Consider the following 25868-nt stretch of genomic DNA (forward strand, 5'->3'; position numbering starts at 1 on the left):
TCACTCAACCGAGTGAGCCACCCAGGTGCCTCATGTGCACCTTTCCTTTAAATGAATCTCTCCCTTGCATGCGTCCTCAATTCCCTTGCTCCTCCGTTCCTCCTCATACCAATCCTGCTTAAGTCCAACCCTCCATGAAGCAGCTGGATGTGGCCAGAGGCAAGAGGCACTGCTGAGCCCAATGGTTCCACTTTATGTTCAAGACTCACACCCCAAGGTCCTAAGTGCTGCTTGACAATCCTACTACATGCCACTGGTCAATTTAACCTCTCACTCCCCTAAGCGACTATTTCTTGAAGCCTCTCCTACTTTCCCCCTTTCTCAGCTGGTAACTCTGCTGCTTCTTTTTCAGAGAAAACAAGGGCAATCCAAAGGTACTTTCCATATTCACTTACCGCTTGGTTGGCTCTTCTTCCAGACACCTGTGTGGGTTTAGGTCTCTGCTCAGCTGTCATTTTCCAGAAGGGCCTTCCCTAGTTACTACCAAAAATAGCATTCTTGATTCCCTTATCCAGCTTTATTTTGTTTTGTAGCCTTCATTACACCTGACATATAAATACATTGTCTTTTTTTCAGTCCTCCACACCATTACCCTAGCCTGTAAGCTCTGTGAAAGTGGGGATTTTGTTTGTTTTATGCCTGGAACAAAGTCTGACAAGTATTAAGTGCTTAAAATTACCTCCTGAATGAGTAACAAAATATCCAAATGATTTTTTCTTTCTCAAAGTAGAAACAAGATAGTTTTTGTTATAAAATTACAATATTTAGTTGCCCTTAGAATACTGTAGTTTTTCCTGAAGTTCAATAAGATTCACCCTTGCTGGAGGCATCATGGTACAGAGACAAGTACAGTCTTGGGGGTGAGGTTGGGATGGGAATAGGTGGTGGGAGGGGAGAACATTTGGTTTTTACTATTAGCTCTGTCATTAATTAGTGAAGTCATTTAGAGTGAGTCATTTAACTTCTCATTTGCATCAAGGAATGTGAGAAGAATACGTTTATTTTTATCTAAAGAAAATAGAGCCACCAAATACATAAGCAGTAAAAATCACCCACTAAACACACCAAGTTCCTTCTTCCTTCTGAAGTTAATTGATGGGACTTTTATAGTTATAAAATTCCATTCAATGATCTAATAGATCATTAATAGTTTTTATAGTAAATAACCTGTTAGTAAATGAGAGATTTTTTTTCATTAGAATAAAATGACTCTCAAAATTCAAGATGGTAATCTTAACAAATAGGATAGTCACTATGTCATGAAAATTTTCTTGCTATGAATGTATAGGAAAAAAATGCCTAATTTAACTGAGAAAGACAAATTAAGTTATTCCTAGTCAATACTTGTATGTATTTTGAAAGTAACATTGGCTTTTAGAATACAAACAGAATAAGTTCTTGGTAATGTCCACAAAGTAATAAAAACGTATTGATTCACAGATATTACTAAATTCAAGTAGTAAATTCAACATATCCTATATGTAAAAGTAACACCAACAACCCTCCCCACACACAAAAAGACACCAAATATTGTCAAGCAAAATATTTTTAATTAGTAGGCTGATCATAAATAAATCCACATAAAAGATTTAACAGAATTACAAAGAGTTTTGTATTTCTTTTGTGGACTCAATTCATCATATGCATTAGTCAACCTCATTCTCTAACTGTGACAAAAGAGTTGTCATCCAACGATGCAGCACAGTTTAAGCAATTCATATTTTGTAGTTACATTTTTACATTTTCTTTACAAATGTAACATTTATGTACATTATATATATTTTTCTATAGTTCATGTACTGAAATGCTATTGTTTTTACAGGGAAAATATTGAATTCATTTAATGAATACAAATCATTCCTTGTTAAAAAGTAATTCATATAAACAAGTAACACGGTACCACTGCCTTTTGGCATCTCTTGTCAGAGTTTCAAGTCCAGAAATGTTATATTAAGTATAGGAAAAAGGGATTTACCTAACTTGACATTAGGACATACCATTCCACATAGCTACATAAATTTGCCAGCTTGCAATGAACAGGGGGCACTGTACTGCTGCACTACTGAAAATGTGTAGAAACCAACTCAAAATATACTTGGTGAAACAGCATCGTCATGACCACTAATTCAGGCTGAAGAAAATCTGTCAAGTTCTTTCTTCCCCTTTACCTTCTGCCAAAGCCTCGGGGTGCTATGCTATGCACTGTGTCTTGTGACAACAAATGCTTTCATTTCAAACAGCCTGTGTGCTTCTCTGACACTCAGAGTACGCTTTACTCAGGCTACGGATCTTTTGCTTCTTACTCAATTTAATTTCACTTCACTTACAAATCTGCTGCTGAATGTGAAGCAAAAATTCATAGTAAGAGAATGCAGCTTCTGTTCGGTCTTCAATCAAATGTTGAAAAAATTCTGTTTTGGCAGGACTCTCATCTCTGAAAAAGAAAAAAGGGTATTTATCTAGAGATGCACATTATTAAAAAGAATAATTATACATTAAAAAAAATCAATACATGGGGACTTTAGGAAAATGGAAGGGATATTTATCAATTAACAGCATTCTTCTACTAGAATACATTTTCATAATATTATTTAAAGTCTGCTTTGCAGACAAGCAATTTCACACAGATTGCACAGGATATGGCAATTTCATAATTGAGTTACAGAAGTACTTACTTTACCACATGAAGAATTGGGCTTAATGGTCTGTTGTCTCTAAGCCAAGTGATAAAGGATCTCGCTCTTTCTGATGAAAGTGTATCTAGCTCTGGAAGATGTGTCTGGTAAAAGTAACATAGTTAGGAAATTATTTCCCTTTCTCACACACTTCAGCAATATTAGAACTAAATCATGATTCGTTCCCCCTACCACCAACCACCAGTACTCTATCCTCAGCCATAAAGCAACAATCAAACGAGTGAAATTGAAATTATTCACAAACCTGTTTATATTCTTTTGGATAAGATAATAAAACATGTTTGATGGTAAGTATATATCACTGGTATTTTACCTGCATATTATATTTTTTCTAAGTCGATAAAACATAAACCATGATTAATATGCCACTGGTATTGTGTTGCAGTTTTATGTTTCATCTAAAGGAAACATGCATTTGAAGGGGGCTATTGCTGATTTCCAAATCTGCTCAACAGTTGTATGTTACATCCTCTTTTTTTTTTTTTAAATGTTTTTATTTATTTTTGAGACAGTGAGAGACAGAGCATGAGCAGGGCAGGGGCAGAGAGAGAGGGAGACACAGAATCTGAAGCAGGCTCCAGGCTCTGAGCTGTCAGCACAGAGCCTGACATGGGGCTCAAACTCACAGACTGTGAGATCATGACCTGAGCTGAAGTCGGACACTCAATCGACTGAGGCACCCAGGCGCCCCTGTTACATCCTCTTCTAATAATAGTCATCCTCAGAGAACTGTATGTTTCCTTTAGTCCTTAAAATTTAAGGGCAAGGGGACATCCAGATGGCCAACAAGACACACGAAAAGAGTGCATCATCACCATCAGGGAAATGCAAATTAAAACTACAATGAGAACACCTGTCAGAATGGCTAAAATAAACAACACAAGAAACAACAGGTGTTGGCAAGGATGCCAACCCTCCTGCACTGTTGGTGGGAATGCAAACTGGTGCACTCTCTGTGGAGAACAGTGTGGTGGTTCCTCATAGAGTTAAAAATAGAACTACCCTATGGTCCAGTAGTCACACTACCCATTTACTCAAAGAGTACAAAAACACTAATTTAAAGGGATACAAGCATTCCTATGTTTATAACAGCATTATTCACAATAGCCAAGATATTGAAGCAGCCCAAGTATTCATTGACTGAATGGATAAAGTGGTGTTTATATATATATATATATATATATATATATATATATATATATATATATATATATAATTCAGCCATAAAAAAGAATGAAATCTCACCATCTGCAACAACATGGATGGAGCTCAATGGTTCATTTAGTATAAACTAAGTGAAATAAGCCAGTCAGAAAAGACAAATACTATTAAGACTTCACTCATATGTGGAATTTAAGAAACAAAATAAACAAGGTAAGGGAAAAAAAAAAAAAAAAGAGAGAGAGACCAACCAAGAAACAGACTCTTAACTCTAGAGAACTGATGATTACCAGAAGGGAGGTGGGGTTGGGTTAAACAGGTGATGGGGATTAGGGAGGGCACTTGTCATGATGACACCGAGTGATGTGTGGAAGTGTTAAATCACTAATACTGTACACTTGAAACTAATATAACACTGTATGTTAACTAACAGGAATTAAAATAAAACTTAAAAGAAAATTTAAGGACAAGGAATTCTAAAGAACAGTGTATGCATATTTAAAACTATGTGCGAGATTATTTTTAAAAGACCTAAAAAGTCTATTCTTATATGTTTTCATAAGTATATTTTATAAATTTAATAAATATATTTATATATGTAAGTTATATATGTTATATGATGAAGTCTTTTCCAAAGCCAAATTAATACTAAACTAAATAACTCAAAGTATAGACTAAAAATTTAAATAGAAAATATTTAAATAGAAAACTTTATTTACTGTTATTGTTTTTAACAATGATTGAAGCTGAACATTGTTTCACATGGCTACTACTACATATTCCCTCCTATAAATTGCCTATTCAAATCTTTTGCCCATTTTTCCTTTCCTTTTTTTTCTGAGGGGACTGGGGTGTCTTTTTCTCAAAGACTTGTAAGAAAACTTTTAATACTGGAGAAATTAGCCCTTTTTCTGTCCTGAGTTAGAGATAACCTTCTGATTTTATTGTTTGTCTTTATTTATTTTACCACATGGAAATGTTTTTTTTAATGCTCTCAGATTTATTAATCTTTTCCATCACGGACTTACAAAGGCCCTACCCATTTTAATACAATAAAGATTATTTTTCTAGTATTTTTTTCTTTAAATGCAATCTTTACCACCTTCTATTTGTCATGAATTACATCCATTTCTATTTTGTGTCCCTGATATATTTATTGTGCCACTATCACAGTGCTTAAATAACTACAGCTTTGGAAGAAAGTTTACTATTTTATTTAGAACTTATTTTCTAGGAATGCCTGAGTGGCTCAGTAGGTTAAGTGTCCAACTCTTGATTTCGGCTCAGGTCATGACCTTGTGGTTTGTGAGTTTGAGCCCCACGTCAGGCTCAGAGCGGACAGTGCAGAGCCTGCTTGGGATTCTCTCTCTCCTCTGCTCCTCCCCTGCCTGTTCTGTCTCTCAAAATGAATAAATAAACAACAACAACAACTTATTCTTCATATGCTTTTCCCCTCTGCTGACATTATTCCCTCTTCTTAAACTTTTCCTTATTACCTTCATTTGTTGAGTTTTAGAAACGAACTCTGGAATTAATGTGTCAAAATAAAATCAATCAATCAATCAAACAATACCAGAATGTGATAAAAATTACGTTGACTTTAAAGTAGGCCTTTTCGTTAATAAGATAGAGAACTATTTTCAGAATCATATTTCTTTGGTATGGGTTAATATACATCCAGAAAAGGCCCAGTGAAAAAAATTATGTTTATTATCAGCAAAAAAACTTAGAAGTTAAAGTTGTTGGAAAACAATTTGGCAGTTCCTCAAAAAATCAGACATAGGGTTTATCATATGACCCAGCAATTTTATTCCTAGGTATGCACAAGAGAACTGAAAACATATGTTCACACACACACTTGTACATAAATTGTTCACAGTAGCACTACTCACAGTAACTCCAAAAGGAAAACAACCCTAATGTCCATGAATGAATGACTGGATTTAAAAATGTAGCATAACTACACAATTATTATTTAGTCATAAAAAAGAATGAAGTACTTGTGCTTCCTTCCGCAGCACATAAACTAAAAAAAAGAATGAAGTAGTACTCATATGTGCTACAATGGGGATGAACTTTGAAAATATTACGAGAAATGAAAAGAGACGAAACACAGAAGGCCACATCTTATGTGATTCCATTTATATGGAATGTCCAGAACAGGCAAATCTGCAGAGACAGAATGTAGATTGGGGTTGCTAGAGGAAAGCAGGAGAGGAGAATTTGGAATATAGGTTTCCTTTTGGGGTGATGGGAATGCTCTGAAATTAAGGTACTGGTGACTGTTGTACAACACTGTAAATATACTAAAAGCTAATGAGTTGACTTTATGATAATTAAAATGGTGAATTGTATGTGAATTTGATCTCACTGAACATTTTATTTTATTTTTTTTTAATTTTTTTTTTTTCAACGTTTATTTATTTTTGGGACAGAGAGAGACAGAGCATGAACGGGGGAGGGGCAGAGAGAGAGGGACACAGAATCGGAAACTGGCTCCAGGCTCCGAGCCATCAGCCCAGAGCCTGACGTGGGGCTCGAACTCCCGGACCGCGAGATCGTGACCTGGCTGAAGTCGGACGCTTAACCGACTGCGCCACCCAGGCGCCCCTCACTGAACATTTTAAACAAACAAGCATACAAAAAGTTAAAAGTGTAGAGCACACTGACCATTTTCTGTGGTATTGATGCAAAATTAGGATACCCAAGCACATCCTCTATGAAATTATTGTCACAGCTTTTTCCAATCCAAATGTAAAAAACCTAAAACAAAAAAAACCCAACAACATATTAAAGCTCCGTACTCAGAAACCTATTATAACTAATTTTCTCAAAATCGTGAAGCATAAAAGAGGTAAAGCGTACCATCTTACAGTAGGAACAAACATAAAAGTAAAAGGAAACTCGTAATTGGTACATTTGGAATCCATATTCAAGAATCTAGAGTGGTTCATGTCTTCTTTGCTTAAATTTCAAGACTTTCCATAAAATATTATTTTATTGCACCATCTTCCTTACTTTTTTCCCCAATAGGGAGGTAGTGCTTTAGCCAGGATAACTGACTCACTGTATTTCCTATCCACTCTTTCAATTAGTATCTGTGTATTTTAACTAAGGGCTCTCCCTCACCCCTCCTTTCCTGCTCATAAGGTATCGTTTATGAAGCTATCTTGATCATTCTGACACCCTTCACCACCATCTGGCCCAGTGACTTCTCCTGAACTCCTAATCACTAATGGCTTAGACAATGGGGAGAAGTTGAAACTGCTAAGATTCTTGAGGTCCCTTTGAATTTAATGATTCTAGATGCCAGACAGAATTTATCTCTTTACTTCTCTTTGTCAAGTATACATAACCCATGACAATAAATAATCCATAATAATAAAATGGTATCTGACTAGAAAAGTCTAAAATAAATTGACTGCTCGTGCCAGGTACCAATTTATTGCTTCTCAGTTCCTAATCCCACCTTTCACTGCCTGACCTACGATAACAGAGCTGCCCTCTGTAAGTGTTTCTGCTTTTGCCACCCAGAACAGTGTTAAACATCATCAGTAGAGGGTGCTTACAGAGCCACAGTCCATAAGGAAAGCACCTTCTCTTGTCAGTTTTTCTGCAGACAATTTTTGAAGAGGTGGTTGAGGTACGACCCTGTCATTAACATGTATTGCACCCTGAGAAAAAAAAAAAAAAAAGAGATGAAACGTGAAGGAACTTGTATAACTATCATCACAGTCTGGAACGTAAAGGCTACTACCAGCGTTTTATGAAATACTAAAAAATGACACTTGAGAATTTTCTAAGTTGCAAAAAAATTATTGATAATACATTACCACCCTGGCTATAGAATCAAGACACTCAGATATATTCAAATTACAAAGATAAAAAACATGAATATGTAAAATGATCTATTTCCTTCCCTTCTGGGATCTGGACACATTAAAAGTATGACTATTAAATCTGCTGCAAAGCAAGTTACTTTTTTACATTTTTCTAGTAACAAAATAAAGAAGATTCCAACGAGTAGAGTTTTAACACAAGAAAGAAAAGACACTATAAATTTGCATATTAAAAATAACTATTGGATACCAGATTTGGTTTATAATATAATCAAAATTGCACTTGTATCAGGGGGAACCACACATCAACATAATAAAAGCTATATATGAAAACCCCAAGCTAACATCATACTTAATGGTGAAAAACTGAAAGCTCTTTCCATCCCCTAAGATCAGGAACAAGACAAGGATGTCCACTCTCAGCACTTTCATCAACACAGTATTGGAAGATCCAGCCACAGCAATCAGATGACAACAAAAATGAAAGGCATCCAAATTGGTAAGGAAGAAGTCAAACTTTCATTATGCAGATGACATGATGCAATATACAGAAAACCCTAAAGAATCCACCAAAAAACTACTAGAAATGATAAATGAATTCAGAAAGGTCACAGGACACAAAATCAATATACAGAAATCCACTGCATTTCTATTTACTAATAATGAAGTAGCAAAAAGAGAAATTAAGAAAACAATCCCATTTACAATTGCACCCAAAATAATAAAATACCTAGGAACAAACTTAACCAAGGAGGTGAAAGACTTGTACTCTGAAAACAATAAAACACTGATGAAAGAAATTGAAGATGACACAAACAAATGGAAAGATATTCCATGCTCATGGATTTAGAAAACAAGTATTGTTAAAATGTCCATACCACCCAAAGCAATCTACAGATTTAATGTAATCCCTATCAAAATAGCAGCATTATGTTTCACAGAACTAAAACAAACAATCTTAAAATGCATATAGAACCACAAAAGACCCTGAATAGCCAAAGCAATCTTGAAAAAAAAGAACAAAAATGGAGATATCACAATCCCAGATTTCAAGTTATACTATAAAACTATAGTAATCAAAACAGTATGGCACTGGCACAAAAACAGACACATAGATCAATGGAACGGAATAGAGAGCCTAGAAATAAACTCGTGATTATTTGGCCAATTAACCTTTGACAAAGGAGACAAGAATATGCAACGGGAAAAAGACAGTCTCTTTAACAAATGGTGTTGAGAAAACTAGACAGCTACATGCAAAAGAATGAAACAGGACCACTGTCTTACCCCATACACAAAAATAAACTCGGATTAAAGACCTAAATCTGAGATCTGAAACCATAAAAATCTTAGAAGAGGGCATGTCAGACAGCAATTTCTTGGACATCAGCCACAGCAACATTTTTTCAGATAGGTTTCCTAAGGCAAAGGAAATGAAAGCAAAAATAAACTGTTGGGACCGTGTCAAAATAAAAAGCTTCTGCACAGCAAAGGAAACAATCAACAAAACAAAAGACATCCTATTGAATGGGAAAAGATATTTACAAATGACATATCCAATAAGGAGTTAGATCTAAAATACACAAAGAACTTAAAGAACAAAAACCCAAATAATCCAATTAAAAAATGGGCAAGACATGAAAAGACATTTCACCAAAGACACCCAATATGGCCAACAGACACACGAAAAGATGTTCAACATCACTCACCATCAGGGAAATGCAAATCGAAACCACAATGAAATATCACCTCACACATGTCAGATGACCAAAATCAACAACTCAAGAAGTAAGTGTTGGCGAGGATGTGGAGAAAAAGGAACCCTCATACACTATCGGTGGGAATGCAAACTGGTACAGCCATTGTGGAAAACAGTATGGAGGTTCCTCAAAAAGGTAAAAATAGAATTACCATATGATCCAGTAATTCCACTACTGGGTATTTCCCCAAAGAATACAAAAGCACTAATTCAAAAGGATACAAGCATCTCTATGTTTATAGCAGTGTTATTTAAAATAGCCAAAGTATGGAAGCAACCCAAGTATCCATCAACAGATGGATGGATAAAGAAGTGATATATATAAATAATGGAATATTAGTCATAAAAAAGAATGAAATCTTGTCAGTTGCAATAACATGGGTGGATCTAGATGGTATCATGCTAAATGAAGTCAGTCAGAGAAAGACAAATACCCCATGATTTCACTCATATGTGGAATTTAAGAAAACATGAAGAAAAAAAGGAACAAACAAAAAATAGACTATTAACTATGGAGAACTGGTGGTTACCAGAGGGAAGGTGGGGGGAGATGCAGGAAACAGGTGAAGGAGATTAAGGGTACATTTATCATGATGAGCACTGAGTAATGTACAGAATTGTTGGTCCACTATATTGTACACCTGAACCTTATACATAACATTATACTATACATTAATTATACTGGAATTAAAAACAAAACCAAAAATTGCATTCTGATCACATCAGGAACAGTCAGTATCTACCAAATACAAATGGAAATGTCCACTCTACAATTTACTTTGTAATAAATATAACCAAACCCATAAGCTGAATTACTTCCCGTTATTTTTGAAAACTCCATGACCATAGACAGTATCTAATAGTCCTACTGTTCAACCAACTCTACAGCTAGTGTCGTCATTTACTATATTACTACTATAGGGAAAGAGCAGATGTAAAAAATTGTTAGCACCTTACATTAGCAGCCTAGCTGTAGAATCAAGACGCTCAAATATATTTAAAAAATCCTACCTCATCTGTCAATCTGTCTATCCTGTATAAGTTGGGATGAATCATTTTCATTAGATGAACAAGTGGCTGACACTTTATCTGACACATGGCATATACACGATCATCCAGGCGTGTGCTTGTACCAGTTCTAAATGCTTTCTACGAGGAAAAAAAAATACGTATTTTCAAATAAAACAAATACAGACAAACATTAAAACAAGTATATATACCATCATAGTCATGGAAAAAGCATGGCCTTCAAAACAGACCTGGATTAAATTCTCAGCTCTGACACTGAACAGGTAGATAGGTGAGCAAGTTATTAGCTTCTCAAAGCTATACTATTATCATAAGAAAAACAAAAAAATGCTTACCTCTCTAGGGTGTGGTAAGGATTAAATAAGATGATGCATATATAACAGTTATTATAGTGCTTGAGACTTGGAAAGATGTTCGATGGACAGTAAATCCTTTCCTTAGCGTCTTGTTCCAGAAGCACATACATACTAAGAGTGTGCTATAAAAGCATACCATTCTTTAAGTTGCTCCCACATATTATTTTTTTTAATGTTTATTTATTTTTGAGAGAGAGAGAGACACACACACACACCAAGAGCGAGAATGAGCCAGGGAAAGGCAGAGAGAGAGGGAGATACAGAATCCGAAGTAGGCTCCAGGATCCGAGCTGTCAGCACAGAGCCTGATGCGGGGCTTGAACTCCCGAACTGCGAGATCATGACCTGAGCCAAAGTTGGACGCTTAACCAACTGAGCCACCCAGGTGCCCCTTGTTGCTTCCACATATTAAAGAGAGCATATGGTTTCAAACATCCTGTTTTTATGTACTTTCATTTTCCACTGATCTTCTGTTTTTCAAAAATTTTCCAGTGCTAAGCTGCAAAACTGTCTAGTTAAATATGAAAAACCGCAGAAAACCTGGATTTCATTTCTTCATCTTTATGAAATGTAACAGTGTAGACAGAGAGCTACCTGTTTAAGAAGGGCCAAAACATAGAGAGGAAACAGCTTGAGGGAGCTGGGTGCTATCAGGGCAGAGTGCTGTAAATTTGAGACCGTTGAGCCGTATGCAGATAAGGAATCCACGACAGCATTCACTAAGGCATCTCTTGCATCTGATAGGCTTGAGGAGATGGATCGATCAACAGCTATAAAGCAATCAAAATGAAAATGTATTTCACCATTAGATTCCAATGAATGCTAGAAGAGATAAAATTTACGTGCATTTCTTAAGAAAGCAACAAACACTGTTTTCAGGATAGAAAAATACATTTCACCTGCCCCTTCATTTTGCAAGTGTCTACTCATGACACATTTTTTTGTGAAGTAAATGTGAACAATTCTGTCAGTCAGAACAAATCTAGATTGTTTTGGACCTTTTTGTTTTAGTCTCTATACATCTAAAAATGCTTAACTTCTATTGATATTAGGGAATGTGTACCATCCATTTACATCTGAGCAAGAAAGCTCTAGGGATGTTTTCATTTCTCCAGTAGAAGTCACATTTTAAAGTATCATTTTTTTTTTTTTTTGCATAAACAATGTTGAGTTCTGCTATCTGAGTCATATCTTGTGATCCTCTAAAATTTTCTTTATTAAAGCATTTCCAGGTCAACAAAAAAAGAGGGCAACTGAACATAGCTTCTCATGCAGACACTTAAGAGCCAGGTATCAGTGTGGAAGTTATTTTCTTCCAAGCACATATTTTATTAAACGAGATAGCCTATAGGTATGCCCAAGTATTAAAAATAAAAATTATATTGAATAAAAAAATTATATTGAAAAACAATCAGTTATAACATACTGAATTTGAAATACAAATAAAATAATAAAATATTGGGACACTTTGGTATATGGTATTATAATTTTTCCCAAAATGGATAATAATGACTACTTTTCTCTAGGACTACATGAAAAGTAAGATTCACTTCATGTCAAAAAGGAAAATTCACTGAAAACAACACTCCCAGTGTTATATTAATTCCCCAAAAGACTTTTTTTTTTTAACTTACATATAACAATATTTGTTCTTTTGGGTATAATTCTATGGTGATTATATGTCAAATGCACAGCTATGTAATCAATATCACAATCAAAATACATCACAGTTCCATTACCCCAGAAATATCCAGTGGTGCTGGCCCCCTGTAGTAAAATCTTCCCACTATCCTTAACCCTGATAATCACTGATCTGTTCTTCACCCCTGGAATTTTCCCTTTTCCAGAATGTCACATGAGTGTGTCTACAGCTGTCTCCTTTTGAAGCTCGCTCCCTTCCATTTAGCATGATGCCTCTGAGAGTCATCCATGTCTATTCACGTATCAACAATTCATTTCTTTTTATCACTGAGTTACAGTTAATGGTACGGATATACCGTAGTTTGTTCAAACATTCATCAACTGAAGGACATTTGGGTTGTTACCAGTTTTTAGTGATTATGAATCCCCCAGAAGGTTTTAAACTAAAGAGTTAATAAGAAATATAAGAACAGTCCAATTCACACTTCTGTAAGTGAAGATGTAAAACATATACACTTTCTTTTTAAAAAAAATTTTTTTTCAACGTTTTTTATTTATTTTGGGGACAGAGAGAGACAGAGCATGAACAGGGGAGGGGCAGAGAGAGAGGGAGACACAGAATCGGAAACAGGCTCCAGGCTCCGAGCCATCAGCCCAGAGCCTGACGCGGGGCTCGAACTCACGGACCGCGAGATCGTGACCTGGCTGAAGTCAGACGCTTAACCGACTGCGCCACCCAGGCGCCCCAAAACATATACACTTTCTAAGTAAGTAATTTCTAGGGTAAAAAACGTCCAGGTTTCAGCTTTTAGGACAGAAGAATCCAAGTCGTCCACGTTCTTACTCACCCATGTTTGCCAGAAGGCAGATGGCAGCCTGTACGTCCACTCCCGCATACACATCTGCTAGTGAACTCACTACTGGCAAACAGAGCGTGTGCACTCTAATTCTCCGTTCGCCTATAGGAAATGATGAAATAATGTCAAAACACACTAGACCAAGACAGAAATAAAGCAGACAGGTCAAATAGTATTCAGGTTAGTATTGACTGAATTAAACCAACAGGATTCTGAAATGTAAAAACAAAGTCTACACGTAATGGGTTTTAAAGAAAATCAAACACTCCCCATATTTATAGATTGTGATATATATTTTGTATACAGTTGAACATTAGGTTCTGGCTTTTATTTTTAAATTTTTTATTATTTTTAATTTTTTGAGAGAGAGAGAGAGAGAGAGAGAGAGAGAGAGAGAGAGAGAGCGCGCACGCACAAGCTGTGGAGGGGGACAGAGAATTTTAGGCAGGCTCCACACTCAGTGCAGAGCCTGACACGGGGCTCGATCCCACGACCCTGGGATCATGACCTGAGTGGAAATCAAGAGTTGGACATTCAACCAACTGAGCCACCCAGGTGCCTCCTGGTTTTCAGTTTAATATCAATCATCGTAAATTATATACAGCATAGTAAAATGTCGGAAAACCTGACTGTCAAGTAACTAACGTGGGTCTTACATGATATACAGATTTATTTATTTTATGGGGCAAAAAATAATGCTAAGGATGACATAGCTGGATTTAGCATGAGTTTACCAGACACATATGATACTGAGAATCCATGACTTCCACGAGTCAAAAATATTAAATATTAGATATTAAAAGGGCACCTGGGTGGCTCAGCTGGTTGAGTGTCTGATTCTTGATTTAGGCTCAGGTCATGATCCCAGGGTTCTGGGATTAAGCCCTGCATTGGGCTCTGCACGGAGCGTGGAGCCTGCTTGGGATTTTCTCCCCTGCTTATGTGCTCGCTCTCTCCCTTAATAAAACAAAACAAAACAAAACAAAAACAACAACAACAACAACAAAATGATATTAAAGATTCAAAATGAGTTAAAAAAAACCAGAGAACATATATTTGATTAACTAATGCAGATTCCATTTATCTCCCACTGTACATTCATTCTTTCTCCCCATTTCCACCAGGATGTAAAAGGAGGGGGAAATTACGGCTGATTATATTTCATATCTATTAACATTACCTTTGCTTGATGTATATAATAAAGCTGTCTGAAAGCACACTAAGGAAGTATCTGTCAAATTTTCTTCGATTGACAGCTGTACTGCAAATCCAGCATCAGGATTGATGTTGGCAAGGGATAACAAATCAGTGGAACGGACAAAGAAGTTTCCGTGAAAAGTGTGCATTGAAAGACCTAAGGAAGAGAAAACTTGTTATAAAAGATAAAGCGACAGAAGTACCTTTACCTCAGGCTAAAGCTACTTTTTAAAGTAAAAACTGTCTCTGATTTTGAATTTTTTTTTTTTAGTAGCCTCCATGCTGGAGGCATGGAGCCCAATGCGGGGCTTGAACTCAAGACTCCGAGATCAAGAGTCAGATGCTTACCTGACTGAGCCATTCAGGTGCCCCTGTGATTCTAAATCAAAAGGGTTAGGATTAGGGTGTTAGTAGAGGTTCTAAAATACCAATTCAAAACTAACAAACAATGCATGTTATATAAAAGAGACAGTATACATTTAACTTGTATTGATAACTAATCTTATATTTTCTCATACATGATTTGAAGTCAGACAAAGATCTAATATACAAAATGAAACTAATGACGGTTACTATATAACTCATTTAAGAATTAAAATTGGGGGGGGGGGGGGAAGGCGCCCGGGTGGCTCAGTCTGTTTAGGGTCTGACTTTTGCTCAGGTCATGATCTCACAGTCTGTGGGTTTGAGTCCCACATTGGGCTCTGTGCTGACAGCTTAGAGCCTGGAGCCTTCTTTGGATTCTGTGTCTCCCTCTTTCTCTGCCCCTCCCCGGCTTATGCTCTGTCTCTCTCTCTTTCAAAAATAAACATTAAAAAAAATTTTTTTTAATTAAAATTAGGGATGAGAATCCCTCCAGCAAACATTCACATAAAACTGAGGTAATGTTGGGGCGCCTGGGTGGCGCAGTCGGTTAAGCGTCCGACTTCAGCCAGGTCGAGATCTCGCGGTCCGTGAGTTCGAGCCCCGCGTCGGGCTCTGGGCTGATGGCTCAGAGCCTGGAGCCTGTTTCTGATTCTGTGTCTCCCTCTCTCTCTGCCCCTCCCCTGTTCATGCTCTGTCTCTCTCTGTCCCAAAAATAAATAAACGTTGAAAAAAAAAAATTAAAAAAAAAAAAAAAAAACTGAGGTAATGCAAACTGAAGACTAACTGAACGATTATGAAGGCAAAGATCATTCATCGAACAATTTTCACTTATGATCTTCCCTACTCCTCTAATTCTCCTTCTAAAATCACCTCCAGTATGGCTTTTTCTTAGGTTCTTCCTAATAAAGCAAACATTATTTTTTCTCATTTATTCAAATTACTTAAGAAATTAGGCAATGATTATTCAATAACTATATACATTTAAAACAGCTTATAGCTGACTGGTTCAAGCAGGGAGTCCTGAATGATGAAGAATCATTATAGGTAGTCAAAGTAATTTTGACAAAAGTACATAACATAAAGCATGATTTTTGTAATTTCATACCTTTAGTACACCTTATTCTCATAACAGCTTCAAACCCAATTTTTCTTGTGAGATACCGTTTCAGGTCTTTCTGTAACTTTTCTGCTTGTGAAGGATTGTGAGTATAGTGGAAAGATGGATAATAATAGATGCACCCTGCAGAATACTTGGACATGCAAGCTTTAGAGAGAAATATAAAAAATATTAGCTACAGAAACAATGATATCCTATAATAATATCCAGAAATATCTTACTTGCCCAACAATAGTACAGATTTTTATATCATGAAAAAAATCTAAGTCTTAAGGAAGAAGCCTAAGCTGTCAAAGTAAGAAAATACAAATCTGCGAAAACACAAATATTTGTAAAATATCTGGATAGGGTTTATTGTTGAGCAGAATGGCAAAGAATTAGATTTTAAAAACAAATAGTAATAGCATTTTAGATTTGTATAGTGCTGTACAGTTACTGGTAATTTTCATAGATATCATCTATCTAATTCACATGCTTTTTATCCCCAAACAGAGAACGCTTACTAAAGAGTTTAGATTTGACTATATGCTAAAAATGTTTATGTAAACAGATGAACATGGAATCTCCTTACCTAGAGAAGCAAGATCAGAATACTGTGAACTTAAAAGGAACAGATCCACTGCAGTCTGCTGCCCTGAGCAATCTAAAGCCAGTTTCTTATAAAAATCCGTTGCAGGGCCAAGATGCTGTACAACCTAAGTCAACAGGCCATAAAGAAAGAGCTGGAAGCCTTGCGCTATGCACACATTTCTACATCTCTTACAGTAATGAAGATGATACTTTGTCCTCCTATCAAACTAAGTAAGTTTTTGAAACATCTAGGTAGTTGGCGTAGATCCTACAAGACTAATTGTTAACATTTATAAAGCACTAATAAAGCACTGTTCGAGAGGTTTTAAATAAAAGTTACCTACATTTTACAGGTGAGGAAACTGAGGCAAAAAATGATTAAGTAACAACCAATTACGTGTTTACTGAGTGGCGGACGCTGGAATATAAAACTGAGAAGTCTGGCTCTGGCTCCAGAGTGAGTGCTGTTAACCATTACTGTGTACTGTTACATGACAATGTGACGGAATCAAAGACTGATGAAGGTTTTTCCTATTGGCATGAGGACACTTGAGCTGAGAAGGTGGCGCTGGTGAAGAGTTAAAAATGCAAGAGTCAGACTCCAATTCTTAACTCCTATGCTACACTGCATAACAAAATATTTCAATCCTCTTAATTATAATGTATGATTACTATATTAGAGTTTACTCAGACATGAAGAAATATGTATATCAGAACAGGTATTTAAGCTTCTGAGTCCCAGGAAATAGAGTATTTCTAAAAGTTAAATGAGATAAATAAAACAAAACTGCACTGGAGACTTCAGTAACACATAACACCTTCCTCTGTTCAAAACCCCTCAGTATTCTATGATGGATTGCAATAGATCAATGAACTGAATGCTAGCTGTACTTGATGAGTTTAAAAAATACACTTGCCCTAATTTATTTTAAAATTAGATTTTTTTTCTGAAAAACAACTTAAAAAATGCAGTTTCTGGGATGCCTGGGGGGCTCAGTTGGTTAAGTGCCCAACTCTTGATCTCAGAATTGTGAGTTTAAAACTTGCTTTGGTCTCCACATTGGGCATGAAGCCTACTTAAAACAAAAACAAAAAACCTTCCTAATAATACAGTTTCTATAATAAGTAAAATATGGCACTATTTTTCTCTAGCAAATTGATGAAGAATAAAAAAAAAGTAAAAATAATGGCTAGAAGATTTGAGAGTCCTTAAGGATGCAGTTGATTAAAAGAAAGAAAGAAAGAAAGAAAGAAAGAAAGAAAGAAAGAAAGAAAGAAAGAAAGAAAGAAAGAAAGAAAAGAAAAACCCCAAGCAAGTAAAACACTTTAATAACTTAAGTTTGACCCAATAATTTCGCTTCTAGGAATTTTTCCTAAGGAAAAACTAAATATGTGGCTAAATGTTTATGGCATTACTAAAACTGTTTAGTTCAGACTCACAATTAGTTGTAATAGTATTCCCTTGAGGTCACATAAAACTTACACACAGCACAAAAATGATTATTCTAGCTCATTTATTATTTGAAACAAGGGATTAAAATATTCTGACCAAATCTTCATGTAAAACCCAAGTAATATTCAGTCTCATAGTTTTTGTTTTTGGTTTTTCTTTAATAGAGAAAATACTGGAGACAACTGTTCAGTAGCTAGGAGGCAACTAATTAAATCGAGTACTTTCATATTTACTAAAAGATATTCTTTATTTTTGAAAGTTTATTTATGTTTTTTAGTAATCTTTACCTTCAAAGTGGGGCTTGAACTCACGACCCTGAGATCAAGAGTTGCATGTTCTTCTGACTGAGACAGCCAGGTGCCTCTAAAAAATATTTTTTAAAGATAATTTTCAGGGGCACCTGGGTGTAAGCTTCTGACTTCAGCTCAGGTCATTATCTCAAGGTTCGTGAGTTTGAGCCCCGTGTCGGGCTCTGTGCTGACAGCTCAGAGCCTGGAGCCTGCTTTGGATTCTGTGTCCCCCTCTCTTTCCACACCACTCCTGCTTGTGCTCTCTCTCTCAAAAATAAATAACATTAAAAAAAAATTAAGACAATTTTCAGGACCTCAGAAAATGCTCACAATGTACTCTTCAATGAAAAAAAGTCAGTTAAAACATACTATATACGTATGATGCCTGATTATGCATATTTGTATGTGTTTATATAAACATTATTATCTTTTTTTTTTTTTTTAAAGATTTTAAGTTATCTCTACACCCAACATGGGACTCAAACTCAAGACCCCAAGATCAGGAGTTACATGTTCTTCAACCAAGCCAGTGAGGCACCCCTAAATGCTATTATCTTGATAGTAAAGATTATTGATGGTTTATTCTTGTTATACAATGGTTTGTATTATCTTTATAATTAAAATGTTTATGGGGGCTCCTGGGTGGCTCAGTCGGTTAAGCGTCCGACTTCAGCCTAGGTCATGATCTCGCCGTTCCCGAGTTCGAGCCCCGCATCGGGCTCTGTGCTGATAGCTCAGAGCCTGGAGCCTGTTTCAGATTCTGTTTCTCCTGCTCTCTCTCTGCCCCTTCCCCACTGACACTCTCTCTCAAAATAAACATTAAAAAAATTTTTTTAAATGTTTATTAGTATGAACGTGTTAAATTGTAATATCTCAGATTTAGTATTATCAGTTGTATAACAGAAAAGAGAACTGCAGCCAGAAAATCAAGTCACACCTTCACCATTAGTTACTTAACCTTTGGCAAATTTAATCTATTTTCCTCATCTGTAAAATGAAAGTATTAGAGTAAGTTATTTTTAAATTTCTATGACTTGCAAAGAAAGTAATACAAAGAACACAAAATGATACATTTTCTCACCAGATTTTTACTATCAATGAAGTAAAAAAGCAGAATAACGAACAAATAATTACACGGGCTACGGAGGTACAAAACAAAATCTTAAACATGACAGAGAAACCAAATCTAAAATACCTTTGTGCTTGATCTCTGATTAGGATCTTCTCTGGACTGCAGAAGTCCTGCACCCAAGGAAGGTAACTGTGTCTGAAATACAGACACACGGCCACCTGTTGGAGACATTAATTTAAAGGCAGCCTGAAGCGCAGGACCAAGGGCACTGTGTGTTTCTCTTGTATTGGTGAACATATTTGGTAATGCATTCAATAAGTCTTTTATAAGCTGGGAAAACAAAGATTAAAAGTTGAATTACTCAGAGGGCAAGGCAATTTTCTTCTTTAAAACATTCTGGAGTATAATATATACCACTGTATCTTAGGGGATATAAACTGAGGAGTCAATAAGTATGCTACCTACATTGTCTATGCAATATTAATATACTAAGTAAACAAATGTTAAAGATTTTAGTAAACAGTTAAAATAACAGAAATATTTTCATACTTTAAGAGAAAAGTCAATCTCACCTCTTTACTTTCATATAGATTCACAAGTAAGCTATCCGGTGTAGGTAGAAAAACATCTAAAGGGAAAACATATATTTTAATCAATAGATAAATCAAGTCAAAAGAATATCATAAATTTAAAAATCTTAGTTTTTAATAGGCCATATATATAATGGGAACCATGATACTGCTTTATTAAATATATATTATACATATGTGTGTGCACACATAAGTACACACACAGACATAGAAAACTTAGAATGAAATATGTTCCAGAAAACAAACTATATCTCTCTAGAGAGAGAGAAGAGAGGAGAGAGAGGAGAGAGAGGAGAGAGAGAAGAGAGGAGAGAGGGAGAGGGAGAGGGAGAAGGACAGAGAGAGAGAGAGAGAGAAAGCATGAATTGGGGAGTGGGGCAGAGGGAGAGAGAAAGAATCTAAACAGGCTCCATGCTCAGCACAAAGCCTGATATGGGGCTGGATCCCACAACCCTGGAATCATGACCTGAGCCAAAATCAAGAGTTGGACACTCAACCAACTGAGCCACCCAGGCACCTCGCCGGGAAACTGTTTTTAAAGTATCAAAGTGCACCAAATTATCCTTACAGCACTATGACAGGATGTATTGTCAAATACAGTAGCCTCAATTCCAAAATCTATAGTCACAAAGACTTCTATTCACTGCTTACCATCTATATCAGACACAATCAACATTTGAGGTTGTGATAATCCTTCTTGTAAATTGTAGAAATGAATAGTGCTGTCGAAGGTCATGAACCCTATTCTTGTTCGTGAATCTCCAGGAAGCCTAAGGATAAAAATGATAATTTTAAATTCAAAGTGTTTAGTAACATATTTTATTAAAAAAATAATTAAATAGTAAACAAAGTCTAAGAATAATTACACATGCTTTTTCATAGAGGAAAGTTATTCCTCTCTAAACCAACATACATCAGAAAAGAGCAAAGATGAAACATCCCATTTTCAGATGAAACCAACGTGTTTAGAGCTAATACTCAAGAAAACTGAACCATGTTCAAATAATAAACCAAAACTAAAAATGAAATGATTAAAAAAATCAAAGATTTCTTACTAACTTTCCTCTAGCACACACTCCTTTAACTAAACATTTACTCATATTTTCAGTTCCAATGCTACAAAAAGAGTGTATGTAGCTCAAACTGTTTAAGGGCAGATGACAAATGAGTACTTTCCAAGAAAAGACAATGTAATTAATGTAAACCAGATTTTATTTTTTAATTCTATTCTATTCTATTTATTTATTTATTTATTTATTTATTTTTATATTTATTTAGTTTTGAGAAACAGTGAGACAAAGCGTGAGCGGGGGAGGGGCAGAGACAGGAGGAGACACAGAATCTGAAGCAGGCTCCAGGCTCTGAGAAAGCGGTCAGCACAGACCCTGATGCGGGGCTCGAACCCATGAACTGTGAGATCATGACCTGAGCTGAAGTCGGATGCTCAACCGACTGAGCCACCCAGGCGCCCCTGTAAATCAGATTTTAATGTGGAAAGTTTTAAATAAAAATCACATTTAAGAACATCAAGACATTTTATCTATTATCAGTCCTTTAAAAGTTTTCTGCAAGAACTCAGTATTCAAGAGTCAATGCCATGGCAAAAAAAAACAATAAATGACCATTTCTTTGCCCGTCAGGTTCTCCTTATTGATAAAATGGATGCTTCATCTTACAAAAATATTTTTTAAGTACCACTATGTTAAATGCTGTTATATAATTTATTGTTTTAGCAATGCTTTTAAAATATTTTTGAGTATCACAGGATGCCAAAACAGTGTACATCAAAAACAAGAAACAGTATTACTGTTATGCATTATTGATCAGGCCAGTCAGATAGTCTGCAAAGTCAAAGAAAATTTCAGAAAACAATGCACCAACTTATGTGGGTGTTTAGCTTACCAATACTCGTCAAGATTTATGATGTTTCTACAGATGATTCTTTACTCCTCTGAAATTTCTAAGGTCATGGAGTGTTAGGGCTGTTTGTTACCGATTAGAATGGAGACTCCCTATCTACTCTACTCCAAGCTCAAAATTCAGAGTTGAGATGCAATTGCTCCATATCAAATGGCTTTTTCTCCAAGTTATATCCATAGCTCTTTCCAAAAACATGTTATCTTCTTTTTTTACTTTCCTAATGCTATTTTCTGCTTAATAATAAAAAAAAAAATATGTGTGTGTGTGTGTGTGTGTGTGTGTGTATGTGTGTGTATATATATATTTGTATGTTATGTTTTAAATAATTTGCCATTCCCAATTTTATCCTTTTGGTTTGGCATGGTCTATTTAACTCACAAATAGTCATGCACTGGACAGGCTTCATACTTTTTCAGCAAGCTGACTCTTCAGCTTTAAAACTATTTCTTTGCAGTCTTCCATTGCTACTCACTCTGACACTACACCCGAATTAATAAGTACTTGTGCCTAAAAACAGGGCAAATGCTTCAATCAAGGATGAAATTATGAAAACTCTTAAGTTACTAAAAGAAACTAAAAGCAAAGCATTTAAAGTTTCTGGGTATTTTTATCTCAACGTTATCCACTAGTCATAGGCCCAGATCAGTGGTATGTAGACTATGGTAACAGAGCAAGGATTCTCAGACTTAAATGGAAGGTGGGAGAGAACCTTCTGAAATCACCAGGAGTACTTCTGACGAAGTATTTATATATAACCACCCCTACTCCTCTACACATGGCAAGAACCAATGCAGGTGTGAGCCACTCTTACTAATAACCTTAAGTCATATATCCTGTAGGTTTGGGGAGTAAAAAAAGAAATGTACAAACTACTTTGTTTTCCAGAGATTTGGAAGGTCCATTTTTGAAGCTAGTTGAGGGTCTCCATCATGACCAATACTAGGCAGGATTTAGAGCCAATATCCTATACGCTGTTTCTAATTGCACAATACAGCTCATTTCTAATGTGTCAAAATGAAGAGCTCAGTTTCTGGCTTCCTGAAATATTCAGCACAAAATCAATTCCTTCTTCCCTTTTGTCTGGCTCATTTTCTCATTAGGACATTTGAAACTCATGAAAAACTCCTTGCTCAGGCAAAAATTACAGCTAGATTTCTCTCATCTGGATCCTTGATATCCTGGTCAGTGTTCAGATCTGTCAAGTCAGAGGAACAGTTAGATGAGATCTAAATTCCTTAGCAAGTATTAAACATTTACAATTTTATGATTTGGACACCAAGTCATAATTCATAATAATTGAAGTAGCAGGATCCTGGGTCTGAGGTGGACAAGAAGTACTGTGCAGTGATAGATAAATGAAGTCAAACTGTAATAAAAACGAATCCCATAAATTGCTAATAAACTTCACACTTATATATATATTTGTACACACACAAACACATTATGAGTAAAAACATTTCTTACTTGTCTAGATTTTCTAACAACGACTGGCACAAAATTGTCAAATATCCAGCTTCCACTGCATTATGAGATACATCTAAAACAAATAAGTAAACTGCAGGTTGAGGAGGACGAAGCTGAAAGGAATAAAAATAATGTAATTTATTTAGTAGGCACAGTTTATTCTTTTCATACCACTGTTACCACTGGCTATTTACTGATGACACAAAAAAATACACACATAGGATCGATATTTTGTAAGATCTAATGTGCTAAAGAAAATGACATTCCTTTAACTTTTTTTCTTATAAAGTTGGTTATGGATTAAGCATAATAAGGTAGTTGTTACACAGTAATAGTTAAATAAGCTAAATGTCTTCCTGATAAGAATGCTGACTGAGCTATCTTTCAAAGAAAAATTAAGCTTATTTACTATTTAATGCGAACCTCTATATCCCTTCCCTACTCCAAAAAACATTGTTTTTTATATTTAGTTTTTAGAATCTTACAACTGATAGTAGTAGCCATTAGTACTAGCTGTTGGGTCACCTGGTGGTGGCTAAGTCACAAGTATTAAGTGCTAAGTGTAAAGAAAGTGCTTGTGATGGTATTCTAAGTATGTTAAGTCATTATCTGGTAGAGATATATACTGAAGTATTTATAGGTTAAATGATATGATGCTGGGATCAGCATTTAATAAACTCCAGGGTGGGTGAGGGGAGGGAACACTGGGGTGGACTGGGTTTAGATGAAATGTATTTAGCAAAATGTTGCTAACTGTTGAAGCTTGGTGATAGGTAAATAATGGCTCACTATACTATTATTTCTTTTTTGTAGTAGGCTTGAAAGATTACTGCTATAGAAAGTTAAAAGGATATATAAAATCTTTTTTTTTTCTTAATACGCCAACCAAAGATCATATGGCAAAAATTAAAAATTAACTTCTTGCTTCACCACTTCAATTAGATTGAGATCCTAAGGAGCCAAAACAGAGTTGGGAATGTAAGTTGTAAAGAAGGCAAGAAGTTCAGAGTAAAAGTGCCCAAAAGTAAAAGTTAATATATGGAAACAGACAAGGAAATAGTAGTTAAGTGGGGAGATACTAAACTGGACACAAAGGACCATAAAAATCACAAAAATAAAGAGAGAGATGGGTTGAACAGCAGGAATTTAATACACATTAACTGTCCCTGTTCACCTTTCCCCACGAGCAACACCTTACATTTTTGCAGGCGACAAAGATTAGTAATGAGGATACTGAAGAAATGTAGGTTATTATAAATGCATTTAAAATGAATAGATATGATAAAGAGGAGAACTTTAGCTAAGAATTCATTTTTGTAAATAGAAAAGAAGAATGAGATCTTAAAGGACTAGTGTAATTAAAGAACAAGTAGAATTTTGTGATGAACTGGAGAGAGAAAATTAAAGTGAGGTCGATATCCATTTATCTTGATATCTGTACTGGGTGAACCAGTAAGATGGTGATATCTTTAGGAGCCGGAAAACTGCAGTTTTTGGCAAAAACATGAGTTTTTCTGTTTGAAGGTCTTAAATATTAAATGGCAAAAGGATATTTATATTCATTCCATGACAGTAATCAAATCAAAATGACAACAAATTATAAATGTAAGTGCTTATCACAAAACATTACTAATGTTTCTTAGTGACATAACTGCATTCTTTTAGGACATCAGGTAACCTTTATGAAAAGTTTTCTATTTGTTAAGTATAAACTTTCAGTATTATTGTAAAAAATTAATACTGGGGACAATACAAAATTTTGCAAGAATTTACCTCACAGAAAATTATAAATGACCAATACAGTTATATCCTATGGCTAATTTTTACACTGAGTAGTTACCATGTAATCTGAAGAAGCAATGAATTCCACAGTTGAATTCTGAACTTCTGGTCGTTTATGAGGCTCTCCATAAGATCGAGTTAGGGGGTTATACATAAATTCTTCAGGAACTAGGTAACAAACAGAAATCCAGTACAAAGTTAGTAGTATGTTTTGTAACTAAACACCAAGAAATACATACCAAGAAGTAAACACCTTCGTCAATATCTGTATCAAGTTTCAACAGTTCTGTGAACATCTAATGGTAAAAACACTCCTTAAAAAATATATCAAGATAAAATAAACATATAGTGAAATCAAGTGAGGAAACCAGGACACGGGCAACCTTGTTTCCCAGGCTTGTGTCCTATTTATTATATCACATGACATGAAAAGAAATCAGACAGAAACACAAATTTGAAAGCAATTATACTACAAGGACCTAAAAAATGATTAAAGGGAAACCAGACAGACACGCTGGTAGGCACGTGTCTACACATACTGGTAAAAACGTATGCTTGCTTTAATGGACCAATTATATTTGGTAATGTAGAAACTGAAGATAATCTTAACTTGGCAGGATCAAGCACAGTTAGTCTACATGACCTTCACTGCTTGTTCTGTGAATATTGTTTTTATTTGGCCTTACTGTCACTCTGCTTATTATCAATT

General features: G+C 35.5%; 1 protein-coding gene and 1 long non-coding RNA gene across 5 annotated transcripts in view; one reads left to right on the forward strand and one right to left on the reverse strand.

The window, feature by feature from the left end:
• Positions 1 to 1530: 1530 nt before the first annotated feature.
• Positions 1531 to 25868, reverse strand: part of SEC24B (SEC24 homolog B, COPII coat complex component) — a 99638-nt gene continuing 75300 nt past the window's right edge. For all 4 annotated transcript variants that reach the window (XM_043570676.1, XM_043570694.1, XM_043570704.1 and 1 more), the window contains 15 exons: positions 25218 to 25327; positions 23378 to 23490; positions 20645 to 20763; positions 19976 to 20031; positions 19527 to 19733; positions 16590 to 16713; positions 16007 to 16165; positions 14519 to 14692; positions 13330 to 13440; positions 11435 to 11610; positions 10467 to 10604; positions 7427 to 7531; positions 6528 to 6620; positions 2676 to 2779; positions 1531 to 2434 (listed from right to left, as the gene is read on the reverse strand). In XM_043570676.1, the coding sequence (XP_043426611.1) occupies positions 2320 to 2434; positions 2676 to 2779; positions 6528 to 6620; positions 7427 to 7531; positions 10467 to 10604; positions 11435 to 11610; positions 13330 to 13440; positions 14519 to 14692; positions 16007 to 16165; positions 16590 to 16713; positions 19527 to 19733; positions 19976 to 20031; positions 20645 to 20763; positions 23378 to 23490; positions 25218 to 25327 (1904 nt within the window). In that variant the 3' untranslated portion in view covers positions 1531 to 2319. The remainder of the gene's footprint in view (positions 2435 to 2675; positions 2780 to 6527; positions 6621 to 7426; positions 7532 to 10466; positions 10605 to 11434; positions 11611 to 13329; positions 13441 to 14518; positions 14693 to 16006; positions 16166 to 16589; positions 16714 to 19526; positions 19734 to 19975; positions 20032 to 20644; positions 20764 to 23377; positions 23491 to 25217; positions 25328 to 25868) is intronic.
• Positions 15292 to 17893, forward strand: LOC122477582. Its single transcript, XR_006295723.1, has 2 exons — positions 15292 to 15416; positions 15664 to 17893. It is a non-coding gene; the product is annotated as an uncharacterized LOC122477582 (long non-coding RNA).

Source organism: Prionailurus bengalensis, chromosome B1 (assembly GCF_016509475.1).
Source record: "Prionailurus bengalensis isolate Pbe53 chromosome B1, Fcat_Pben_1.1_paternal_pri, whole genome shotgun sequence".
Classification (NCBI taxonomy): Eukaryota; Metazoa; Chordata; class Mammalia; order Carnivora; family Felidae; genus Prionailurus; species Prionailurus bengalensis.